Source organism: Fringilla coelebs, assembly GCF_963513975.1.
Source record: "Fringilla coelebs genome assembly, chromosome: 4".
NCBI lineage: Eukaryota > Metazoa > Chordata > Aves > Passeriformes > Fringillidae > Fringilla > Fringilla coelebs.
The window spans coordinates 18,319,932-18,344,506 of NC_140032.1; the positions used below are offsets into that span (position 1 = coordinate 18,319,932).

Sequence of the window (24,575 nt, forward strand, 5' to 3'; positions counted from 1 at the left end):
CCCAAGGAATCGGGGTTCAACTCAGCTGTAGCCACTAAATTAAGATTCTGTAAGAGAAGATTCTGTAACTCCATGGCTGTACATTTTGTTTAGGTAGCTTAGCATCCCTCCAGTAGTCAGTGTAGTATCTAAGCTGAGCGCTCTGTTCCCCATATTTTTAAAGCTGGTGATCATAAACACCTCAAAATGTTTTTGAGTACTATTATTTTATTCACTGTTGTCATTTGTGTTAGCATATGTGTTAACTTTACCTGACTTCATTAGTTGAAAATCTCTTCTCAGAGGGAAGTCTATAATATCAGATATTCTGAAATAAAGTTAGAACCTTTCCATCTATCTTATTTGCAGGTAAAAGAAAGAGGGAAAAAAGAAACTACTTTCTTCGTAGCTAATTCATAAGTTCATAAAAAGTCAATTAAGACAGTCCATAAAAATTGAAGAGGAAAAGCTTTAGAAGTTCACTGATAGGTTTTCTATTAGGCTAATACCTTAAAGCATCCTTAGCACTTTCCAACAAATCATTTTATTTGGCTTTATGAACACCTCTGGAGCTAGGTATTATGTCTTTTTAATATTTGAGGAGATCAACAGTGTAAGTGCCAGACCCTTGGAAAAGTCAAGCAACATTGTTAGACAATGTTTATACAAGCAATTAGCCTCAGAGGAGTAAAAGCCTACTTAAAGCAGAAATAAGTGGAAATTTCAGAGTGTTTAGGTGTCTATTTAACTTTAAAGATAACTTGTGTCTGTAATACAAAAATGTAAGATTAGACATAATTGAGAATCAAACTACAAGTGGATGAGAACACAGCAACCGTGGTCACCTCTAAAACATCTTTTCAGTGTTCTTTTTTTCCACTGGCTTTTTACTGTATTTTAGGTAAAATCCAAATAGCTTTTTTCACCTTAACATGGCCTACACAGCCAAGTTCCAAGCTACCTGAGAGACCTGGAGTTCCCAGAACGGCTTCTGCACATTGGATTCAGCAGTCTCAGCCACAGAGCTATATGTGCAGAGTTTCCAATATTAGGACAACAGCTCAAGATTATTCAAAATACAGCTTTTCCAAAGTATCCTAGGACACCACTCCCAAACTTCAGCTAGACAAATACCATTAAAAAAATACTTGTGGTTATTGCACAAAACAAGTGATACCCTTATTTCAGAAAGTTCAGTTACACCAAAGAAGTCACTGGCACTGACTTTGGTACTCCTGATCTCCAATCCCAGAGCTGAGTTCAGGCCTTAACTTTTGAAGAAGAAAATCAAGGCCTGGAATGCAACTCATTTTTTTAAGTTTGCTAGATGGTGAAGATTGCATAAGCTGTTGTGCTTCATCCAAAAGCTACAAAAATAATTGAAGCTAGATGACTGCTAAGATAGGATAGCAGCTCCAAGGGAAAAAAAAGGCAGTAAAAAACTTTTTTTTCAGTGCTGCTACATAAGACCATCAGAAAAGAGTAACAAGGTTCTCTAAAGCCATCTAAATGCAAAGACCAATTGAAAATACTCAACAGCCAAGAAAATGGTGCATTTCTCAAAATGTTTTGATCTCACCATCACTCTATTATTTGCTTTGCCTGAGTTCAGATTCAGTTGCTTGCTCTTCATCCATGAGCTAATTCTAAGCATTGGGTCACCATGATAACTGAAGTTACATGAAAAAGGCAACTGAATGAAGTAAAGCTGATTATTCAAAAAGAAAGAAAAAAAAAGTGACAGGAGTTTTAAAACTAGATTACATGAATTTTGCTCATCTCAAAAATGCAGGAAATTATTTTCCCTGAATTTTGCAAGATCAAGTGTGCCACTGATTAAAACTTTGTCTACTGAAGTGGGAGAGCAGAACACTGATGAGTTTGATTGTCCTGCAAGCAAGATATTTTCAATGAGACTGTTAACAAAATGAAGCCACTATGATAATTTAATTCCTAGTTCAGGCCTTCCAGCAGCTTTTCAACATGAGTAATCTCCATCAGTTCAATACCCCTAAAATTATAAATAACAACCAGTGAATACATGCCATTCAAATGTCAGCAGCCATGAACTTATGAGGTAGTTCATAACTTTTATAGCCTCATCACCAATTAACAATGTAAATAAATTGCTAAAGCCCTATCAGATTATAATTTCCTCAAAATAACATTCCTGTGATTATGTTTGTGTGATTATAGTTATGAAGTAACTAATCAGAGCTGGGGGGAGAACCCTAGAATAACCCAAATTAGCAGGAATCAAGATGGTTAGCTTGTCATGAGTCCCTGCCTGTAGTGTAAGTATCTTTACATCTGAGAACCACCCCCCAGCTATTCTGTCAGCTTCTGGGTACATTTGGCTCATTAGCAAAGTACTGAGTGATGAAAAAGGAGTGGACTCATCATTATTTTACTGGTCACGGTAAAGATGTTGTCTAAGGATGGATGTACTGAAAGGTGTGAGATCTCTCCTCAGTGCTCAGGTAATGAAAAAGGCAGGATTATTATCAGCACATTATTCAAAGTTCATTGATACAGCAGTAGCACCTTCCCAGCACAGACTGTATGACAGACTCAAGCAATATTTAGCTACTCCTTTGGCACTACATGCTGTATCACCTGGGAAGGAACATGGAGGAGGGAGGAAAACAGACTCCCAGCCACACGTAGTAGAACTTGGGGAAATTGCATTTAACTGTCTTTTGCACAAACCCAAGAAAAGCTTTGATCAATAAAGAATTCCATTTTTACACAAGAAATACCACAAAGAGGCAGCAAAGCCTCAGAAATAATTGATAGATGTTTCAAAGGGTTTTGACAGAACACTAAGTTTCGATTTCTTTAGTGACATCATATTTGAGCCAATTAAGAAAAACAAACCTTGTCAGGAGAAAACCTAGGAACACATTTGTACAGAAATGGTTTTGCAGCTTGTAAACCTATGTCCTTTTCTTTACATATTGGCCAAAATCAAGGGAAAGAATAAACTGGTTTTTTTAAAGCAGGTTTTTTAATGTTGAAGTTTTTTAAGTAGTAAGAACAAAGATTTGCTGTTGACTTTGTTCCTCATTTAGGAAGTTCTACTTTGAATCTAGAAAACCCAGCATTTACAGAGTTGTTTTTATAATCAAATTAGTTTGCTAAAAATAAAAGCAAATTAATTTCTGAGACCTCACTGTACCTAATGAGAGATCTAAACTTTAGTCTCATATCAAGCCATTGGACTACAAACATTTGGAAGCTTAAACATTACTTGCAAAATAATATCTATTAGAGACAATTATTTTGTGAAGAACAAATGTGATTATGAATGAGATCTCAAAGCGAGATTTTCCTATTCACTTTTCCTTCCATAAGTCTCCTCCAGAAACAAGCAGGATTTCTGTAGGCTGCAGAAGAGTCAGAACCACCACATTACTGTTCATTTGTATTTGACAATGCTTGAGAATGTAGAGAACAGGCATTTGAATAAGTGTTTGGATTTACACAGCAGCAAGTCCAGCAAGAGAGCAAAAACACTTCAACACTGGCTTGCTTACAAGGAGAAACTGTTCATTGTCCATAAATTTACAGGATATTAAATGTCAGTTTCCAACAAACAGGGTACATATTGTGAACATCAAGACTGGAATTTTAAATTCTTGCCAATTCTTGTATTTGACTTCTGCTCTTAATCAAAGCACGTGTTTAAAGTATGTAGAAGTAGCAGTAATTTGAGTTTACTTCCATTGTATAACCAGTAACATTGGAACAAAGCTGTCAATGCCCTCTTGGACAGCTGCTTAGAGAAACACGTCGTGATTCACACTGCTTCAAACCTGCTGCTGCTGCTGCACAAATTGTAAGACTTTCTGTACAAATTGTAAGCCTTTCAGGAAGGGTTCAAAGGGCATTTATTTCTTTAAAAGAATAATACTATCCCTGTCACAGTAAAGGCTTATCAGTTACTTGTTATTCAACATACAAAATGAAATAACCTCTAAGATACCATCCTAAGGTTTGAAAGGTCAAATTAAGTCTGTGAGTCTTTAAAGCAGTTCACAAATTTTGATAGCAAACATTAGCATCTTCATAAAGCTGAAAAGGTTGATATTTTTGAGGTTAAAGCTGGTTACTAAGAGAAGAAGTGATTTGACTGCACAGCTGAATATTTAAATAGACAAAGCATTCAGGAAATACAACCACCAGTACCCTCCACTCAATGGAGCCTGGTAAGAGCTGATGCTCTAAGTGTTTATTGTTTATGCTGCTAGAAGCAATGAGGCTGGGAACATTAATGGAACAGGCTCACAAAATAAACACTGAATTCAAATGGAAGGCAAGAGGCCTACTTTAGCTAAAGGAATAAGACCAACCCAAAATAACACATGTTTAAAGCCACAAGAAATATTTATTATCAGCATTAATTTGTGCTATGTTTTATTTTTCTATACAACAAAACTACTGCATAGCTTTCACAGCTGGAAGAACCACTCAGAGCTGAGATGTACACAAATGAAAATTATTTTATCGTCTGTCCAACATACATTCAGTGTTCCTGAGAAACCACTATATTTGAGTTGAAACTGCAAGATCAAACACCTACAATCAGCAGAACTAGTCTTGTTATCTACAGGAATGTTATTTTACTGCCGTTACCATATTTAGTTTAATCCCTTGATAGTGGAAGCTTGGATCTCCTTGATGCCAACCACTTATCTCAAACACATAAGTTCCAATTAAGAGGCAGCCCGAGCTTGTCATTTGTGAAAGGAAAAGAGAAGCGAGGGGCAAATGCTCTCATAATGGTTTCATTCTGTTTTTAAAGCTGCCTGTTTGAAGCTTAAAAATATGAGACATTTGTATTACTGGGAACCAATGCTCAATTCTAAGAACAGTTCCAGGAAGCATACATACCCCAAAACAAAGCTACCAGTGTCAGAAGTACTAGTAGAAAAATGAACTAGGCTGACCATTTTTCCCTCTGCTTCACATAAATCTAATGTCACATACATAGTCATAAGGTTAAATAAATTTAGGTCAATAAACTACCAGAGTAAGTTAAATAATTTTGAAAGGTCAACAAACTACCAGAGTAAGATTATACTTCTAATAGTAAAATATGTTTATTATTAAAACCCTCAGCTGTTCTAAAACCAAGATAAATGTCTAATCTTCACGAACTACAGTAAGTGAATAAATTGGTGTACTTTACAATAGAACTCTCTGCTTTCTACTGTTATGGTGTGCTATGGCTTTTTATTGCTTTACATTATCAGCAATGAACTAGAACAATCTGATGATTACAAATTAATAATTGAAGCTGGACTGGATGGTAGGAAAACTCTTTTCCTTTTGACTTCTGCTATGGTATCTTTTCAAATGAAACCATGACAATAGTGAAAGCTAATGTCAGCATTTTTGCTTGAAACTGCATTTCTTATGGCAAATAATAAGCAGTTTTCAGTATGCACCATGTAGCAGTGCAGGATGCAAGTTACATGTCACAAACCAATGCTGTGTCACAAGCCCTGATCCAAAAAGGGAGATGGTGATCAGACAAAACTGACCAAAGTGACACAGAACACACCAACCCAGGCTGGCCCACACCAGCTGCTCCCTACCTTCCATGAGTGGGCAGAGGTACAAAGAATGAAGACATTCCCATAAACCCCAAAGGAACGTCAGCATCTGTCTTTAGTACTGCAGTACATACCGAACTCCCAAAAGCTAGAGCTCAGGGGCTTTTATGGCATCAGCATGGACTCACCATTTATTCTATTCCCTGACAAAAATTCTAAGTGCTAATCTAAACACAGTATTAACTGGTCACTTCTTTCTATCTCCATAATGAAGGTATGTACTTAACCACGTGTACTTAGCCATTAGTAACTACCTCTGTGTCTAACAAACCTAAACACAGTTATTATCTCACACTGACACTAGCCCTTTACTGCTCTGAGGTATTACACAGCAGCACAATTAAGACTGAAGACTTCCTCTTTTCAAAAAATATACTCCTTTCACTTAGTACTGTTTTCCTGTCATCTAATCCGTATTCTGCATTTCCAAAAGTCCCACATTATAAACAGTTTATTATATACAAACCAAATATTTTCAAAAAACATCAAAACGTCTCTGATAAAAAGATCACCCTAAGTAAACAACACATCACTTTTCCTTTTAGATTGTTCCAAAGCAGATAACCAGTTAATCGTAAGGAGCAGTTCATCTCTACTCCAAAACACATGTACACCCTTGACTAGCAGTCTGAACACTCTAGAGTGGTGTCAGTAAGGCAGGGAACACAGCAGAACAGCAAATGTTGCAACTGCTGGGGGCACCTCTGTAGTTTATTTGGGAACCCTCGCTCCACAAACCAGCAAAAAGAGCCCAGTGTCGTGCAGTTGAGGCTTTTCATAGAACAAAACAGAAGCTGAATTTCTATTTGACACCAGCAAACTCTTGATTTCCAACTTGTCCCCTTATTTACTGACTGCATGCTGTGTAAGTATGTAAGTATAAGCAGCCAGAGCTCTGACAATGGGCAGAGCTCTGAGTATTTTTAACGTTTAAGAGGGAGGCAGTCACCTCCCTACGCTCATAGATAAAGCAGTCTAATTTCTATCACTCCTTCTTGGTCTCCTTTTTTTTCTGTGGGCAACCTTTTTTGACATTTTTCCCATCAGAAAAAAGGGAACAAGGTTTTGTCTTTCAACATTGAACTTTAAAAAAACCCAGAGCTACTCTCAAACCGAAGTTCCTCTGCATGCATCTGCTGTACCCCTGAGACAGCAGTAGCTAAGGAGGTTGCTCCTGATAGTTTTCCTGTAGGAGTCAGGAAACATCTTACTTCAAGAAGCCCTGCTGTCCCTGTCATTACTCCTTCAGAGATAGGTAGTGACTCCTTAGATACCAGGCTCCCCTCCCACTGCTACATGGCTCTAAAATTACATCAAAAGTGAGATCTACAGTAACTTTAAGATATCCACAGTGATTTAAGTGAGTCTATGTTTCTGCTCTGAACCCCTGAATGGCCTCAGCTGAGATCAGTACTGGGCAGAGAACAGACTGCACAAAGCCACTCCAACCCTGGGGCCATTCTCCACTACTCAATTCTTAGCAAAAGACTCCATACACAGCACACACAGTCCCCTGAAAGAAAATGCTTTAGTCCTAAACTCAAGTAATCCAAGTGCTTTGTGAGTTCTTCAGTATAGGGGTGTGTTTTTCAGGAATACACAAGTATCAAATGCAACAGGCTCCCCAGGTGTCAAGGCTTCCATGCCTTCCTGAAGCACTATCCCCCAGATTCCATCAGCAACCCAGCAGGAAAGCTGTTTCCCGTTGCTTGCAGAAGGGGTGGGGGCACCCGGCTTCTCTGTCCCTAGTGACAGCTGGGACACCACCAGCCTTCCAATTAAGCCCAGGTGTCACCAGCTTAATTGGAAGGTGGCAGGGTTGCACAGCTGTCAGAGGACATGAGTTTGGTCAGTAGCATTTGCATTCCTGGTAGCACAGTGAAAGAGCCCAGGTCAGCTGTCAGCTAAGCTTGTGGGTATGACAATTTAAGGAAAAAGAAAACCACCAAAAACAAGCCAAAGTCTTTCCTGTGTCAAGTTCCACTCACAGCCATAGCCATCTGCTCCCCCATCCCCAAGGACCTAAGCTACAGCAGCTGATGCCAGCTGGTTCTGGGGTCCCTGAGGCGTTTCAAGCAGAGAACTGTCTGTGGCCCTTGCCAGACCTAGGCAAAGTCATGCAGAAGGTGGTTCTACACCGTTCAGCTGAAGGCTGCACACAAACTCTAGAGCAATTCTTACCTGGGGAGCAGCCAGTTTTCAGCACTGCACAAAGCAGCCCCCTCTGCTCACCACATTGAGGATAAGCAAGTCATCAGGAAACCCCACATATCCAGCTCAAGTCATCCTACTGGAGCAGCAATTTGTAAAACCAACATTTGCAAATTCAGGAATGCTAGTTTGAAAAGCTGCTTAAGGAGTTCAGAATCCCTGCTTTAAATAAAACCTCTTCTAACTGCAGTCAGAAAATACAATCCAATTTGTCATTTTATGCAGTGAAGCTCTTTCCTTCCTACTGAAAATGGTTTCGTAGGGTAACAAAGTCCAGACTCACCTAACACTTCCTCTCACTTAGCAAACCCAAGACAGACTCCCAAGTCCCAATGCTTATTATAAATCCACTCAGATTTTCATCTTCTGACATTTTTATCTTCACTATTACTATTCTAGGTCCTAACAAAGTTTTCAAAACTTCTCCCCATCATATAAATGGCAATTAAAAAAAAAAAAAGTTGGAATTGGAAGAAAATCCTCCAAGTATTCAAAGTAATTTTATAGCCCACTGCTGATTTAAATAGGACAGGATGCCCCAAACATCAGTGCTTAAAATTAGTCTGAGGTTAGTTATCAGCTCTGCAAACCTATTTTTGCTTCAGCCTTCCAGCAGCACAGCTCTCTTCCTAAGGGAACCAGTTTCAGCAAGAGCTGATCCAGCTGCTCTTTGCCAGAAGGACCAAAGCTCCTTTTTTATTCCAGGGGGAGGGAAAACCAGAAATCTAATCAAATACATTAAACCACAGAATGGCTTGGGTTCAACCAGACCCTAAAGACCACCTAGTTCCAACCCCCCTACAACGGGCAAGGACACCTTCCACTAGACCAGGCTGCTCAAAGCCCCATCCCACTTGACCTGGAAAACTCTAGGGACTGAGCACCCACAACTTCCCTGGACAATCTGTTGCAGTGCCTCACCACCTTCACAGTGACAAATTTCTTCCTTGTGTCCAATCTCAATCTACCCTCCACCAGAGTAAACCCCTTGCCCTTGTCCTGTCACTGGTAAAAGTTTACCACAGGCCCTGGTAAAAATCCTCATTCTTCTAAAATCTCTGGAGGTATTTTAAGGCCACAATAAGGTCCCCTCCTTCTTTTCTCCATGCTGAACAATACCAACTTTATCAGCTTGTCCTCCTAAGAGAGGTGCTCCAGCCCTGTGATCAAATTTTACTATAAATTCCTCATGGGATTATGCTGTCAAATCATATTTCATGAAAAATCACTACAAAATTACAACGGTGTAATGTGATTTGATCTACAGTGTCACTTATGCTATTGCTTGTGTTGATCCTAAACAGTACCTGAACACTGCCCAGCAGAGCAATTTCTACCTGGCCACACACACTTCACTTTATAGGACACGCTACTACAGTTCTGTCTGAGAAATATTTAGGGCTATGTTGGAAGAAAGCATTCTCCTAACACTGCATGCATTTTGAGTTTTGCTAAATCATTTTAACAAGTTTGCAAGGGATCAACATTGTATGCATCATATTATATCATCATTGTGCTGCTTAAACATCTGTACTTTTAGTATTAAAATATTAAACTACTGCCATGTCAAACAGCAGTTTAATGGGAGACTAAATGGGCTTCTCATATTACAATCAAAACAATAGAAATACTGACATACTGTGGCACAAAATTAGTATAAATAGACTTTATTGAAGTCAGTACCCTTGTACTGAAGCCGAAGATTGTGTCTACAGAAGCACAAGTTGTAACATTTCACAACTTCTAAAAGGAATGTCAACAATTACAACGATCATGCATACCATGGTCGATAATCACATTTTTAGAAGCATTTTCAACCATTTCTAAAGAAATGCTTATAACATTGTTATATATAGAACTACTTTCAATAAACTGCAAAACATTGATTAGCTTTTCCAGTATGAGCTACAGTGTCAACACAAAAGGGAGGCATAGATGTTTAATTTATGAAATCAGAATGGAATATTTACTGTAAAGAAAAATTAAAAAGCTTTCAAATAAAGGCCATTATTGAACCAAAGTGAAGAGCACAACTTGAACTTTGAATCCTTTCATCTCTTAAAGCTGTCCTCTGAATAACTTCAGTTCAAAGCATAAATTCAGTACTGTGAGTATTCCTTGGACTGAAGTTTGGCAATGATGCGATCCAACTGTCTCTTTGCTTCGCACTGCGGAAAATTGCTCATGTCATAATACTGAGGGGCAATTTTCACCAGCCTGTCAAAAGAGGAAGAGCTTGTTACTGATACTCAAACTTTAAAATGCATTTTACAGAAATTCTACAACTGAAGGAAACAAGTTATCCATTATTTTCAGCTCATTCTGCAATTCTAAGACTACCTGAAATTTACACATATGCACACATTTAAAATGGCAGTGCCATCCAGAGCAAATGTTCAAGCTCAAAGCAAAAAGCACGCACATGAATCTCACGAGATGCTCCTGTCTGGCCACGTGCCCTTACAGACTCCTGCTGCTGCTTCAGTACCTGCCATGGCAACCCACACAGCCAGAGCCTCTGCTTAAATGTCAGAGTCCATCAGCCACAGAAGTCTATACAAACAAACCACTTCTGTCAGAGTACAGCTCAGCCTTAGCTGTTTTAAACTTAGAAGTACAACCAAGGCCACAGGATCCTGCTTTAGGTTAGACAGTGTTTGTTGAACAAAGATTTCCAAGCAGGGATTCAAACACATTTTCCATTAAGATACTACAGACAATATAAATATGTATATTGTGTTTTCCAGCTTATGCCTCTTTAAACTCTTCCTGCACAACAGTAAAATTACAGCAACTGAAGAGCTTCCTGTGTCCCCAAAGCTTACTACAACCTGGTGATTACAAGCACAACCTTAAAGACAGGCAAGATGCTTTAGATCTCTGCTTGTCTGCAGAGATTCAGACCTCTGATTTCCTTGATATACTTAATTGATGAATAAGTATCATAACACGGGAAGCTGTACCACTATTATCAATCTCTTTCCTCAGAATTTTAAGAAAGCATGAAATGCTGTTCAGAGCCTTCTGAAAAAATCGGACAGAAGAAGTCCTAGATCTGGAGAAGAGAAGCACTGATACTGCTATCAGTGTGATACTGATATCAGTTAGCGTACTGGTATTTCCTAACTCAAGCATGCAAGTGGGTGCTAGGACATACCCCCAAACCTCACAACTCCAAGCAGCTCCAGGCTTACTGAAGTAACTAGTTCTAAGTCAAACTGTACACTGTACACAGAGTCCAGGCATCAGAGGTCTAAACACAAGACCCAAGAAAAGGCATAAGTACCCACAAAGAAAATCTTTAGTCATCTACAAGATCTCAGTCCATACCACTGCCATTCCTCAAAACCATTTCTCTAAAAGTAGCTTCAGGAAAAGTGAAAAAAATTACCTCAACTTAAAAAGAGGAAAAGAAAACCCCAAGAACTCTACAGTAGATCATGACTCTTGCAATACTTGGGCTTACCATTCTGGCTTGATGTCTGTACATGTCCGGATGTAATTCTTCGTTGTAAGGACAAATTCATTATACAGCACCCATTCTGGTTTGTGATCAAGAACAGTGGAGGGATGCAACTGCACCACCTGGTTATCTTTCACTGTTAAGTAATGCCCTGTTCGCTCCAAATGTGCCACCTAAATAAAAAGACATTTTTCCATTAACACAGGCAATTTTTAAATGAAGCAATTTCAAGCTGATTGTTAACTGTTTTATACAAAACAAACTAACCCAACTTTCAAACCTCATCAGTTACTTGACCACTTCAAGTATTCATGGTTGTTTACAGACACAATCAAGATGCCAGATGTTTTTGCTAACTACCATGGTATGTGTATATTCTAATACACAATTCAAGCAACATACAAAAATAATTATCACCTAAACAGAATAATCATTATTGCAACAGCAGCAATGCAAACACAAAGGAAGGGAATATATACTGGACAGGTTTGCAACATCACACAAAGTCAACTGTGGTCTACTACAGACATCTCCTTCAAGCATTTCATTTGCAGTAGCCACTGTGGGGCCAGTAAGCCACAACATTATCCTTTTATGAGAGAGGTCTCACTACAGCATGAGCTTCAGAGCTGGAAAATGTAGGTTCAGCGACACACTTGTGCTGTGACCTTGGTGAAAATCAATTAACCTCCCTCTGACTAAGCTTCTTGCTCTATGAAAGGGAATAATGCCTGCCTTGCCAAGATGCTCCGATACCTAGCTCATTAAGATTTGGTAAAGCAGACAGTTAACCTTCGAATGATATCCTCTGTACAAACAGCTAATCTAACAGAACAAGTAACTAAAATTAACCGTTTGATACCAGTAGTTGAAAATAACCTCCTCTCATTATGTATACACACAAACACACACAGAGTAAAAAGACTAAACAGGTTGGGCAATGGCTGAAAGACACCAAAAGACATATTTATAATAAGATCATTAGCTGTTTCCCTTTAATACAGACTATATACTTCCTTGTTTTCTTGAATTCCTAGGTATATTTCACCTTTTCATTTTTTGTCTAGTCAAGAGCAAATTCTACCTATTAGATTAAAACCTCAGGCCTTCTAAAACAATAGCTACCTCTAGTTTTAAGCCAGAATATCTCTTTACTAAGATATTACTTTGAGTGTACTTCTCTTTAAAATGTTATGACATCAATATCCAGAACATGTTTTAGGAGTAGAACAAGATATTTCAATAGTTTACAAATTTTGTCACATAAGATTTGAGAGATAAGTTTATTTGAAGTCTAGGAAACCAGAAGACATTCCTTTAAATGGAGATTAACAGCACACTGTCTCTAATGATTTAGGCCTAATTTTATTTAACTCAATATAACATCTGTAACATTAAATAGCAGTATAGGTGCAAACCAGACTAGACCAGACACTCATCTGTCACAGGCCTAGCAAAAAACAGCACACCTTGCTGTAGGATTACAATTTTTTTCAAAGGAAGTTTTGTTTAAAAATCAATTTCATTTTTCAATCAGAAGGACACATGCATACAGAAGTATCTATTTTACCTATTCTATTTCTTCCTAGAAAAGGACAGAACAATGCATTATTTAGGTTTTATTCTAGAAAAGTGTGCTGTTAAATTCAATACTATTTATCTTTAGCACCTCAGTCTCACTCATATGTATTAAAACAGTAAACTCTTATACTCTACCTTTCCCAAATACAATTTTCTTTTGCATGTAATTTGTAATGGTAGAGTTATGTTTCTTATTGACTTTGCATAATTCTGAAGCATACTCAAAGAAAAATAAATGCTACAGAAATCTATCTCTTAATTAGCTCTTAATTTCCAGGGAAGGACAAGAATTAAAATAACCCCAATTACAAAGAAAATGTTTCCTTAGACCATTGATATCAGGGACAAGCCACCTTTATACACTACCATATAACTATGGTGGTTATATACAATTGTGACTGGCATCAATCCTGAGGTAACAGTGAGCTGCAGTATTTATCTTATTTAGCTGTTTCTACAGAGTGTGTTTGCTGGCACACACCTTGGTAAAGATTTCAGGGTCAGTGATGGCAACTCTGTGGGGAAATACACAGTGAAGCTATGGCTCTAGAGCAAGCCACAGTGATCTGCCAGCCGCTGCATTTTCCTGCTCATTCCTGGCCTGCACTGTTCCAGCGCAGATGACCGAGCCCATTCTAGCTTCCACTTTGTAAGTGGCCTGCCAGGTCACTGAGCTGAAAGAATTTAGAATGGGCTCAAGCAGGCACCAAGGTTGACATAAGAAAGCAAACAAGGACAAATGGGAGGCAGCTTATATCGCTCTTCTGAAAGCCTGGCTTGCAAGCAAAACCAGTGCCTGTAAGAACAGGGATGGTTGGACCAGGTGTCCTCCAGAGGGTCTTTTCACCTCAACCATTCTGTGATGTTTTCTGAGTATAAAGAGCATGAGCTTCCACAGAAACCACAGGACCATACAGAGTATGTTGAGAAAATGGGTGCATTTTTGATGAGTAGTGGTAGCAAGCATGATCCTACAGAACATACCTGAACCCTGAGATCCCCAAAGAATTAGGCTATTTGAACATGACTCTAAAAGAATGGGCAAGTGCCAAGCCAGCCCATGTATCTGCAACAGATTACTCTGCAGCCGCTGAAAAGCTCACATGGCTGATGATTTAGAGACAATTATAGTATTTCTATGAACGTGACAAACCCAAATGGAAACAGTGGCACGTACCATAAGAGGAAAAAATGCCCCATCGCTATCTGAAGAGAGAGCGGCAGGAGGAAGGAGCCAGACTCTCTTCTGTGGTGCCAAGCAACAGGACAAGAAGGAGCAGACAGAAATGGACTGAAGTTCCATTTGAACATGAGGAAGAACTTCTTTACTAGCAGAGCACTGGAAGAGACTGCCCAGAGTTTGTGGTTTCTATCACGGGAGATATTCCAGAAGTGTCTGAACACAATCCTGTGCCATGCTCTCTAGGATGAGACTGTTTGAGCAGGGAGGCTAGACCAGATGATCCAACATCTAGTCCCTTCCAACCCAACCCATTCCTTGATTTGAGAGCACAGGACTTGCTTCCACCTTTGAATTCTGATTTAAACTATCAACTATCAGTTCTTGTTCTGTCTTCAATACTAGATTGAAAATACAATGATAAAAACCTAGGTTCCTTTTGACAACTGATAAAAAATAAATCACTAAGTGGAAGATGATCCATCTTGAAGTAATTTGCTTGCCTTTTCCAATTAGTTTCCTTATCTTACTTTCTGTGGTGTAACTATTTTTGGCTTAGTTTTAACCACAGTTACTTTAGTTACTATTAACACTTTAAAGATTCTAAGCTTAGTTTTGAATAGGTATCAGGGATAAGCCTCCATTAAGGGGTTACCTATTCTTGTGACTTACTTTGATCCCCACCTAACACTAAGCTACAGTATTTATCCTATTTAGATTTTTCTATAAAGTATGCTTAGTTACTCAAGAGAAGTAGGAGAAATAATCTATACCTAGTTCTATTACTAAATTATAAATATATTACACTAGTACAATATGCCAATTCCTCTCCCTTTCTAAGACAGACTATGTTTGAAGCAAAGTAATTGAGAAATCACTGCTTCTCTTTTTGCAAAAAACACCCCTGCTGTATTTTACATATCCTTTGCATATTCTGATGTGCGATGCAGAAAGTTATTTTTTAAAGTTTTGTATTATAAAAACTAGAAGAAATCTGAGACACAGCACAAAAATTTTAAAAGACATTTAACTTGTCAATATCTATCTTTCCATAAGTTTTACTATACACAGAACTGTTGACAGTTTTAAATTATTTTACTATTACTTTGCTTGTCTATGGTAGATTTACTGGAATTCAAATTTGCATTTAAATATGAAGGGTAAAGAGATGATTCATCACCAGCAGAAATTCCATATTTATCTGTCCCTGACACACAACTGAAGGCAGGTATACAGTACTTAGTACTGATTACATAACCAATACTATTACAATAGTCAGTACAAGCCTATACTGTCTGACCTAAATCACATATCTTGATTCATACAGAAAATTCTACAGTGAATTATTATGACTGTTTTAGAACAGTAAGCAATTACCAAAGTCTAAACCATGCAGCAATGAGAAGTATTTCAAGACAATGGCTACTACTGCTTTTTCCACTTCACACTGCCTTTTTAAATTTAGAAAGTTTGAAGAATCAACTTCTGCCATGTGTTGTCTACACACCTCAGTACTTTACATGAGAAACTATCTAGAGTACAGGCACACATTTTGCGAGTGCCCACACTTGATATTCCACACATGCTCTGTACTAAGAGGACAAAGGATGATGTATGCATTTCATTACTAAGGTTTTCTGAACAAGAGCCCCCAAATGCTACAGCCTGAGTATTAGCTTGGAGAGAGTATAATGTGAATACAGACTACAACTGTAAGTACTTCAGCTGCTGGTAAATAACATCTGAGTATTTGAAACTTTTCTATTGAAGGTTTCTTAAAGCAACATGGAATTCATCATAAAAGGTTCAGAGTCAAGGTCAAATACATATCACAGTATCATAGAGATTTAAAGAGTTGAAGAAACTCAAACTAAAAGAGACAAACACTTTGAAACAGAAGAATAACAGCTGAAATGGCTTCCACTCCAAACAGTTCCAACAGGTCAGCTATAGCTATATCCTGATACACCCCAAAAATTCTACTAGGCATTTTGTGTGAGGGAGGCAGTAAAGAACCTACTGACCATGGAAGCCCAAGGAGACTTCCAGACAAGCTTTAATTTTCATCTGCATGAGCCTACTTACTACTGTATTCACAGCAAAAATACTAAGCCAGATCTTTTAACTCCTACAACACAAAGGCCAAAAAAATCTACTTGCACCAACAATGGTGCAGTTCCCCATGCAAGGGAATAGGTGCTTTCTAATAGGAAAACACCAATTAGAGGAAGAGTTTTGCTCCGAGTAACATAAAACAAATGAAGAGCACACCAACTTTCAAGTACATGGCCTCCCCACAGGTCCAATTAAGTGAAAGAAGGCATGGGGTACAGTGCCAAACAAAAGCGCAGCTGTGGCACTCAGACCTTCCTGGGGCCCAAAATGGAATGCTGGGCAGAACTGTTCCTAGTCTTTCAAAACATTTAGAGAATTAATGGTGTAGGTGGGAATGTGTTCTGAAGCATTTGCCAAGAAACATGCAGAAAACATGTCCCAAATTCAAGGACTGAACACAGTTACAGCCTACTGGTCTGAAAGGTTACAGCAAGTAAGGCTTTAGAACCATTTAATTATTTAAAAGCAGCCAACAGCCTTAATAATCTTGCATTTGCATTACAGTGAAATGCAGTTGCTGACATGGATATTTCTGTATTCTGAAAACCCAGGAACATGTTTTTGCTGCAGACTGGCTGCCTGAGCTCTGGAGACAACACTTGGCAGGGGTGGCTTAAGGACAGGGTGCCCCCAGTGCGTGCCCCAGTTCAGGTACGTAAGGGCAGTGCTTGTCAGGCCCATGCCATCTTCACCTGCACAGCACTGACCAACTGGCAAGTGTTTGTGTTTGAACATTACAAGAGTGCAGTCCAAGGGAAAAATCAGGAAATGCAATGGGCACTGGTCAGCCTCCTAAAGATAACAAGATTGTACTCTCCAGAAGTGAGGTTTTAGGCTCTAGGAGAGATGTTGTAGAGATGTGTCAAATGCTTTTTTGCTATGAAAAGCGTTATCACAACAGTCCAAAATCAATGAGGATGAAGATTCATAGTATGTATCTGCAAGAGCCAGCAAAGAGACTCTAGCAGTCTTAAGGATGAATGTTGAAGAGAAAAAACACAGCATGATGGGACTAAGGGGAAAACAAAACAAAACAAAAAAACAAAACCCAAAACCAACCAACCAACAAAAAACAACAAACAAACAAAACAAACAAACCCTCAAGCCCAAAAAAAAAAAAAAAAACCACCCACAAAACCCCAAGCAGCCTGCATTCTAGCAGTGGAGACTGGCTTCCACAGCACCCTGGCTCAACTGACATTTCAAACAGTATACATCTTGAGATTACAGAAGTGCTCCAGTATCCGACTCATGTAATTGAAAATTGAAATATAAATATGGAAAAATATACAAATGAAAATACTGTCTTTCTGTAAGTATCATTCTTTTTGTATTTACATACCACTATACTTCCCCTTTTGGTATCAGATTACAAATAACTTTAGAACTACATATTCTGCAGTTACTTTGAAATGTTTTATGTAGTTACTTCATGAATGCTCATAGCAGAAAGGAGATTTTGATACACTGATAAGACTGCCTTCAACTTTTTTCCCATTTGACTAAAGAATGTGCAACTTGAGTCATCACCTAGCAACCTGACAAAGACTACATGGTAATATAGTTAGCCAAATGTAATTTAAGTAACATTTATTAAGCTTTAGCAAACTATAACAATGATACTAACATTATGAGCCACATAAACACTGAACTACTTTCCCTATGAGAATACACACATACCTGCATGAAATACCCAGTAACTAATGCCTTTCTTATGTTGATGTAATAGTCTCGACTGGTAAAATCTGTGCTTCTACGAGGCAAATTAAATCTATCCATGATTCGTGACAGCTGCTGGCGTACATTGTCTGCAGACATCAGGGACCTGTAGTTAATGAAGTTGTCGTAACACCACTGAACCGACTCATGATCTGCAACATTAGAAAACATGAATCACAATTAGAACAAGTAAATGAAATAGCAACTAACCAATTCATCAGGCAGATGAACCAGAAAAAAATAACCATAAACTTTTAGAAATTTTAACAGCTCTTGGTTTATTCAGCTGACTTCCTGCACTAGGTAACTTACCAAAACTTTTCTACCCAGGAAGCACGTGGTCAGGACAGAAGAAAAGCAGGGGGTTTTCCCCCCTCACCAATATAACATAAACACAATCACTGCTGTTTTACTGAAATACCATACCACTAAATATTGGACACTTCAAAAATCCCACCCTGCAACTAGGAAAACCAGGAACTCTGCACAGCCTTTAACTGAAGCATGCAATGAACACAGAAGATAACTGTACGTAACTGTGCTGTATTTGAGAAATGAAACCCTGCTTAAATTAAACATTCAAGTAAAAGTTAAAAGCTATACAGTCTGTTCTCAAAGTGTGACACACCTCACAGTAGTTAAAGTAAATGTGACTGGTAAAATACAGCCACTGTAACAGAACTCCAACTGTTCCTACTGCTGGTAGCTCTGAGAAATCTGATGAAACAGCAAGCCTCAGCCATTCTGTCAGTATAAATACCTGCATGTTTCACATCAAGAAACCTAGTTCTCCCTAGCTATTCTCTGACTTTACAAGTAATACCCTTCTAATCTTTGTCAGTTTAATAACCCAACAAAGCCAGTCTTAAGAATTAAAACTTAACGTAACTCTCAGAAAGAAGAGACTTCTTAATTTACGCTGAAAAGAATGAAGGTTATGGAAGCTGAGGTAAGCCCAAGTTCTTTCTTGCACTTTACCTTACAGAATATATTTTAAATGAAGTATGAATGAAGCTGTTGTACAGTTATGATTCTACTGTACAGCACCATAGCATACTACTTTCTGAGCCAACTGAACTATGCATCATGGATAACCCGTAAATGTTTTATATTGTTCTATATACAAACAGTAGTAGCATTTTGTCTTCTGATTCCAGAAGACAATTCACAATTTCACAAGATGATTCCTGAAATAGCTCTATCCCTCAGTAACTTCAGTACTAAAGCATGGTTTCCAGAAACATGCACAAATTGTCTGCCAGATATTCTGGATCCTATTAATGAAAAAGCAAACAGGAAAAAAAAAAGCAACACACGTTTTTATTTACAGATGTTTCATAAAAGTTTCTCAGCTATTGTTTGTATTGTAAACTGACTGTATTTGTTGACTTTTGCACTTATTTTGGATTGTCATATAATGATAGTGTTACAAGGTTTCAATACAGAATTTCTAAATTAAAGCTGTAACAGAAAGGGGCATTAAGCTACATTTCTTTTTATTCAGGGTAAAAAGACTGCTTGTTTTTTGTTTGCTAACAGGAAAGTATAACTGGAACACCCAAGTTCACATGGCTGGCAGTTCACAACAATCTTTTTATTTGCCACCAATATAAGTCAGCTAAAAAAGAGGGTGACTTTCTCATTGCTGAAGAGAACTCCTAGCTTCACCTCTTCATCCTTATCTTCTTTAAGCTGCTAAAATACACTTCGGCTATGCTGAAGAGGATCATACATTTTCTCTAAATTCCATCCACAGAAATTACATAATTTAAACATATGTATCATACAGTTCTATGTTACTTCTCGTTGATGCATCATCCATTCACCTCTGCATCATCCCTTCACCTCTCAATCTATTCCAAAGCCTTATTACAGAATTCCTAACTACATTAAGAAATTAGAATTAAAAAGGTTCTAAGACCATATCCTTCTCCAAATTCACAGTTTTTTCTCCACTGTTCTCCCTGAAAAAAATCACTAAGCAATTATGCCTATTTTTTTAAATTAATGTTAGATAAACTTCCAATATTTCTTAATTACAGGAACACTTCCTTCCTTCTGTCCAAGGCTACCCAGCATTGATTTAAAAGCCCAGCTTGTTTGCATGCTCATCAGTTTATTACAAGATTGCTTGGGTAGTTTTTTGGTTTTGTTTGACCCCCAAAGGAAAGTAGCACTTAAATAACAAAACCCAAGCCCTTCAAGTGTCCTTGGAACCCAGAAATGGAAGTTGGCAGCACAAAGCATAAATAATTTTACTAAAACAACACAGACTTACTTTGCTTGAAAGCATGGTAGACATTCAGCAACGTCAAATGATCTCCATCTATGTGGGCAAACCTCATCTTGGCTTCATCTGCTGCTTTCTTTGCTTCCGTGGGGCGAACAAAACACTGTGGGACTAAACAAGGTTGGTATGGGCCCAACACAAACGCCCATATCGATGAGTCACGCATTCACAGATAGAGGAACAAGGCCTAGCTAGGTCAGTTCACAGAGCATAGGGCAGGGCAGGATGGCCTCCAACTGCATCTCGGACTGTTTACTACCTTGATTTGGTACATCAACACCTAACCACATCTGTAAGACAAGAGGGTTTCAAAGCTACAGAGTACCTGATTATTTAAATAGAATTATATGTATGCATCAAAATTTCTAGTCTGAAGGCCATCAAGGTTACCTACACAGACTGGAAGGCTAAACAAATCTTAGTTCAAATCCAGTGCTGATAGCTCTACCACGAGCTAGTACCCCATGGAATGAAACACTTTAATTACAAATCTGCCTTTTCAGGAAGCCCCTACAGACAATGTAAATATTTCTGAAACTGAAGCATACTAGCACAGTCTAAACCAACTTGAGGTTTGATTATCACAAGTCTGTTACTAGACAGAACACAACAGTCGAGTCTCTTCCCACATGGTATTGCTATCAGCACTGGTATACAGAAACATGTGAATGAAGGTATTAATAAGTCTAAAGGCTGTGATGGTAGCGGTAGTGGTGGGAGGTTCAACTGTCCTTTGGCACTACTTCAAATAAAAAATATAGATCAAAAAATGCAACACGATGAGCTTTATCATTATATTCTCTTACATGCATCTGACTCGTCTCACTTCCATCCAAAAATCATATTTTACCATCTCTTTTCCAAAGTAGCAAAGACCATAAAAAATATTGCAGCCAACTTAATTCATGGTCTGTCAACATTCTAGTATGTTGTTAAGATTGATATCAATCCACAAGATCTTGAAAGTAGTTATAAGAGATCTGCTGGAGCACGGAGGTTGCACCAGGTCACCCACTGTGATTCCTTCCAACCTTACCTATTTTGTGATTTACTTTATAGAGCTCTACACCAGAAAATAAATCAGTTTGGTTTTAAGTGTAATTTTTAAGAGGTTAAATTTTCATAAAATTAATGATTAAATACTAAAAATCCTTTATCTTTTTCCAGCTGCTTGGAACTACATTAATTTTCTCATTAACTGAAGCCCTGCAATCACATGAGAACACCTCTTTGCATATGATGTATCCCTAGCAAATGAGGGCTTTCTAATGCAGTGTTATGTAGTTTTTCTTTAGTCTTGAATATGCATAGAAGCCCCAAAGCACTAGATTTTGTGAGCCGAATACCAGAGATGCAACTTGAGGAAAAAGAATTCACACTGTATCAGTGAATCATGGTAACAAATCAACAAAGACCAATGCATTAAAGAAAATGGAAATGCAGGCATGAAATAACCACCCTGTATAATGGGTCCTGCATTTGAAAAAAGAGATATATCAAGTATATCTTAATTTGTAACTCATACTAATAAAAGCAAATTCCAGATTATTCTATCACTGTCTTAACTCAGTGTTTCGAAAAGTAATAGTACTTTCCGTACCACAGCATGACACCATGGCTCTTATAAAATGTAATATAATCATTTAACTTGCTCATTTAATCTGCTCATTTTTAATGCTATTTTTGCTGTTTTCTGTCACCTAGTTTCCCATTCAGTCCAAACTAAATACATGGATTGCTACCAACAACCTGAAAATCTTCATGTGCACTTAATGCACCAAAATACACTATTATGATGCTGGTTTTAAGTGCTTATTTGGGAAACAGCCCTCACAAAGACCAAGACTATGGGTTTTTTAACAGTAGTGTTTTAGTTATGACCCATACATTAATCAGCTTCAATCCATTTTTTTATTTTTCCCCCAAAACTTATTTATCATTATGTTAATTGTGGTTTAAAACAAAGAAGATATCATGGCCTGGGAAAGGTAAATTGGAAAAGGAGTAAGGCAAATCAATTAAAGGCCAAGGACAAAAATACTAAACTGACTTGTTCTATAGTACATACCGGGGGGAGAAGGGGGAAGAGAAGAGAAAGACAGGCACCAACCTACCACCACCTCCGCAATTAAGGCTACCATTTAATTAAAGAAAAATATTGTGATTCTGCCCTGCCCATCTGCTCTGAGTCTGAACAATCATAACTCTGAAACAAACATTTTAACTTGTTCTTAAAAACGTTCATATAAATATACTGTAAAACTAAACTGAAGCAACAAATTTTACACTTAGTCAAAACTTTTTTTTTTCTCTACCCAACCAAGTCAAGCATGTCAGCAATACATCTGCGCTGTGGAAAGCCTGGTAAATTATCACATCCCAAAGACAAACGTGTTCTTATGAGTATGAGCACCCCCACTTCCATAACAGATTAAAACCTGCTGCTCGTCCTATGACCTCTAGTCATAAAACAAAGTCACTTCTACACAATAGGGAAATTAAATACAAGGTTTGCTTGGTAACATTTTCCTCTCATTAAGCTCCCTCAGCAAGCAGCTCTCCTCTGACACAGAGCTATTCATGTAACAGCAGCAAAGTACAACTATACACTTCAGTTAATTCTTATAAAGACACAGCTTTCTTCCAAGCTTCTTTTTTCCCTTTGAAAGTACTGAGTGTTCTCCAGTTTTGCCATTTAGTAACTGAAAAATATATCATGTACAAGCTTACGATTTAATAGAAATTATACTCAAATCCCTTTGGGGACTGTGACTTATCAAAGTGCAGAAGAATGCACAATACGAAACAGATTTTATTGCCTTAAAAATTAGTGGTCGAGATGACATTTCTGGGCCTGACTATGAACCTAAATGGAAATTTCTTTTCCACTAGCCTGGTTCTCCACCCCCAACAATTCATATATATATATTTTAACTGGTGTTAGGAGCAAACTCTTAGATCATTTTATGCACTAGTTTTCAACATTACTACTCACTAGCTTCAAGGTCTCTACATAAATCCATAATAACTGAACCCATATATGAAGTTTTAAAATGCAAATCTAATTTTATTAAAAATATATTTATGTTATTTTTCTGATGTGGGAAAATTAGTTTTTCCCCAAACTGAAGATCTGCAATTTGTTTAGTTTCTCTTTTCCTGCTATTACCTGACAACATGGCAGTAATAGATAGGACCTCATTAGAACAGTTGTAGTCACAGCTTGCAATAACCATTTTAGCCAGCTGTGGATCCAATGGAAATTCAGCCATCATGGATCCCAACTCAGTCAAGTCTCCATCATCATTTAAAGCAGCCAGATAATTTAAAAGCTCTAAGGCTCTCATCAGAGTTTCAGGAGCTGAAAGAAAAAAAGTAAATTTGCACATTACCCAAACGGCTCTAAATCAGCAAAAACCAAGGAAGCACAGACTGTTACTAGGTATCTTTTTTCTTTTTTGGTTCTCCATTCACTAGCATCCAAAGGCAAAACTGTTGCCAAATCCAGCAATACACATCCAAGCATGAATGAATGGAGATGGCAGGGAGGGAACACTTACTCAGAAAAGTTTTAAAATTAATCATAAGCTTTGAATATTTGAAGATTACTGCTTTTCAAAATTCAAGACAGCAATGGCACTGTGAAATATTCAGTACCAGTAATATCACTTCTCCCTGCAGAGACTTTTTCCCTTGTTCCATACTAAATAAATCAATAGTCCCAAAATTTCAGCCATGTCAACCCTAGATACCTACAGTCTTTCAAAAAGCCAGTAAGAATGTCCTCTTTATCTTATATTCCTCAGTCAGTAGTAAAACACAAAGAAAAATAAAATTAAATCCAAAAGTCTTTCTGCTAAGCTGTATACATGTTACACAGAACAAAGACTTAAACTGTTCTGCAGAAGTATTTTAAAACTTACAGAGTAGGTCAGCTTTTTATTTTAGGTGAAAAAACAACTAATTCACCTATTTATATATCACTGATTTACTTTTCTGATTAGCAATATCACCCACTTATTTCTGAAGTGTATAAGAACATTTAACACTTGAGGAAAGATGCATAAAAACTACAGTTAGAACCAAACCATGTATTCAGCTTTAAAAACACCAGCCCATTTTATTTACAAAGGGCTGTTAACTGATTGCAAAGTTAGAATGTGAAATCAAGGTGATAAATAAAAACCTCAAATAACAGACTTTGTAATGCCAAGAATTTTCTCTTTTTCTCTGAAGGCAAAGGGCTTTCACTAGCTTCCTTGGTTCCACTAAAAGCTCTTACACAGAAACAAAACGCTTGCTTGGATATGACACAGAGCACTAAATTTCAGGATAAACAAAAGACAATTCCTTACAGATTACGATTAGAAAAAAACAGAATAAAACAATGAGAGAATTTATTCCATGTTGTCATTATAT

General features: G+C 37.8%; 1 protein-coding gene across 1 annotated transcript in view; it reads right to left on the reverse strand.

Moving 5' to 3' along the window:
• Positions 1–4,394: 4,394 nt before the first annotated feature.
• DHX15 (DEAH-box helicase 15) overlaps positions 4,395–24,575 on the reverse strand; it is a 49,017-nt gene continuing 28,836 nt past the window's right edge. Inside the window, exons 10-14 of the mRNA XM_084205283.1 lie at positions 23,326–23,517; positions 20,145–20,267; positions 17,828–18,018; positions 11,275–11,444; positions 4,395–10,025 (exon numbers count right to left, since the gene is read on the reverse strand). Coding sequence (XP_084061409.1) covers positions 9,908–10,025; positions 11,275–11,444; positions 17,828–18,018; positions 20,145–20,267; positions 23,326–23,517 — 794 coding nt within the window. The 3' untranslated portion in view covers positions 4,395–9,907. The remainder of the gene's footprint in view (positions 10,026–11,274; positions 11,445–17,827; positions 18,019–20,144; positions 20,268–23,325; positions 23,518–24,575) is intronic.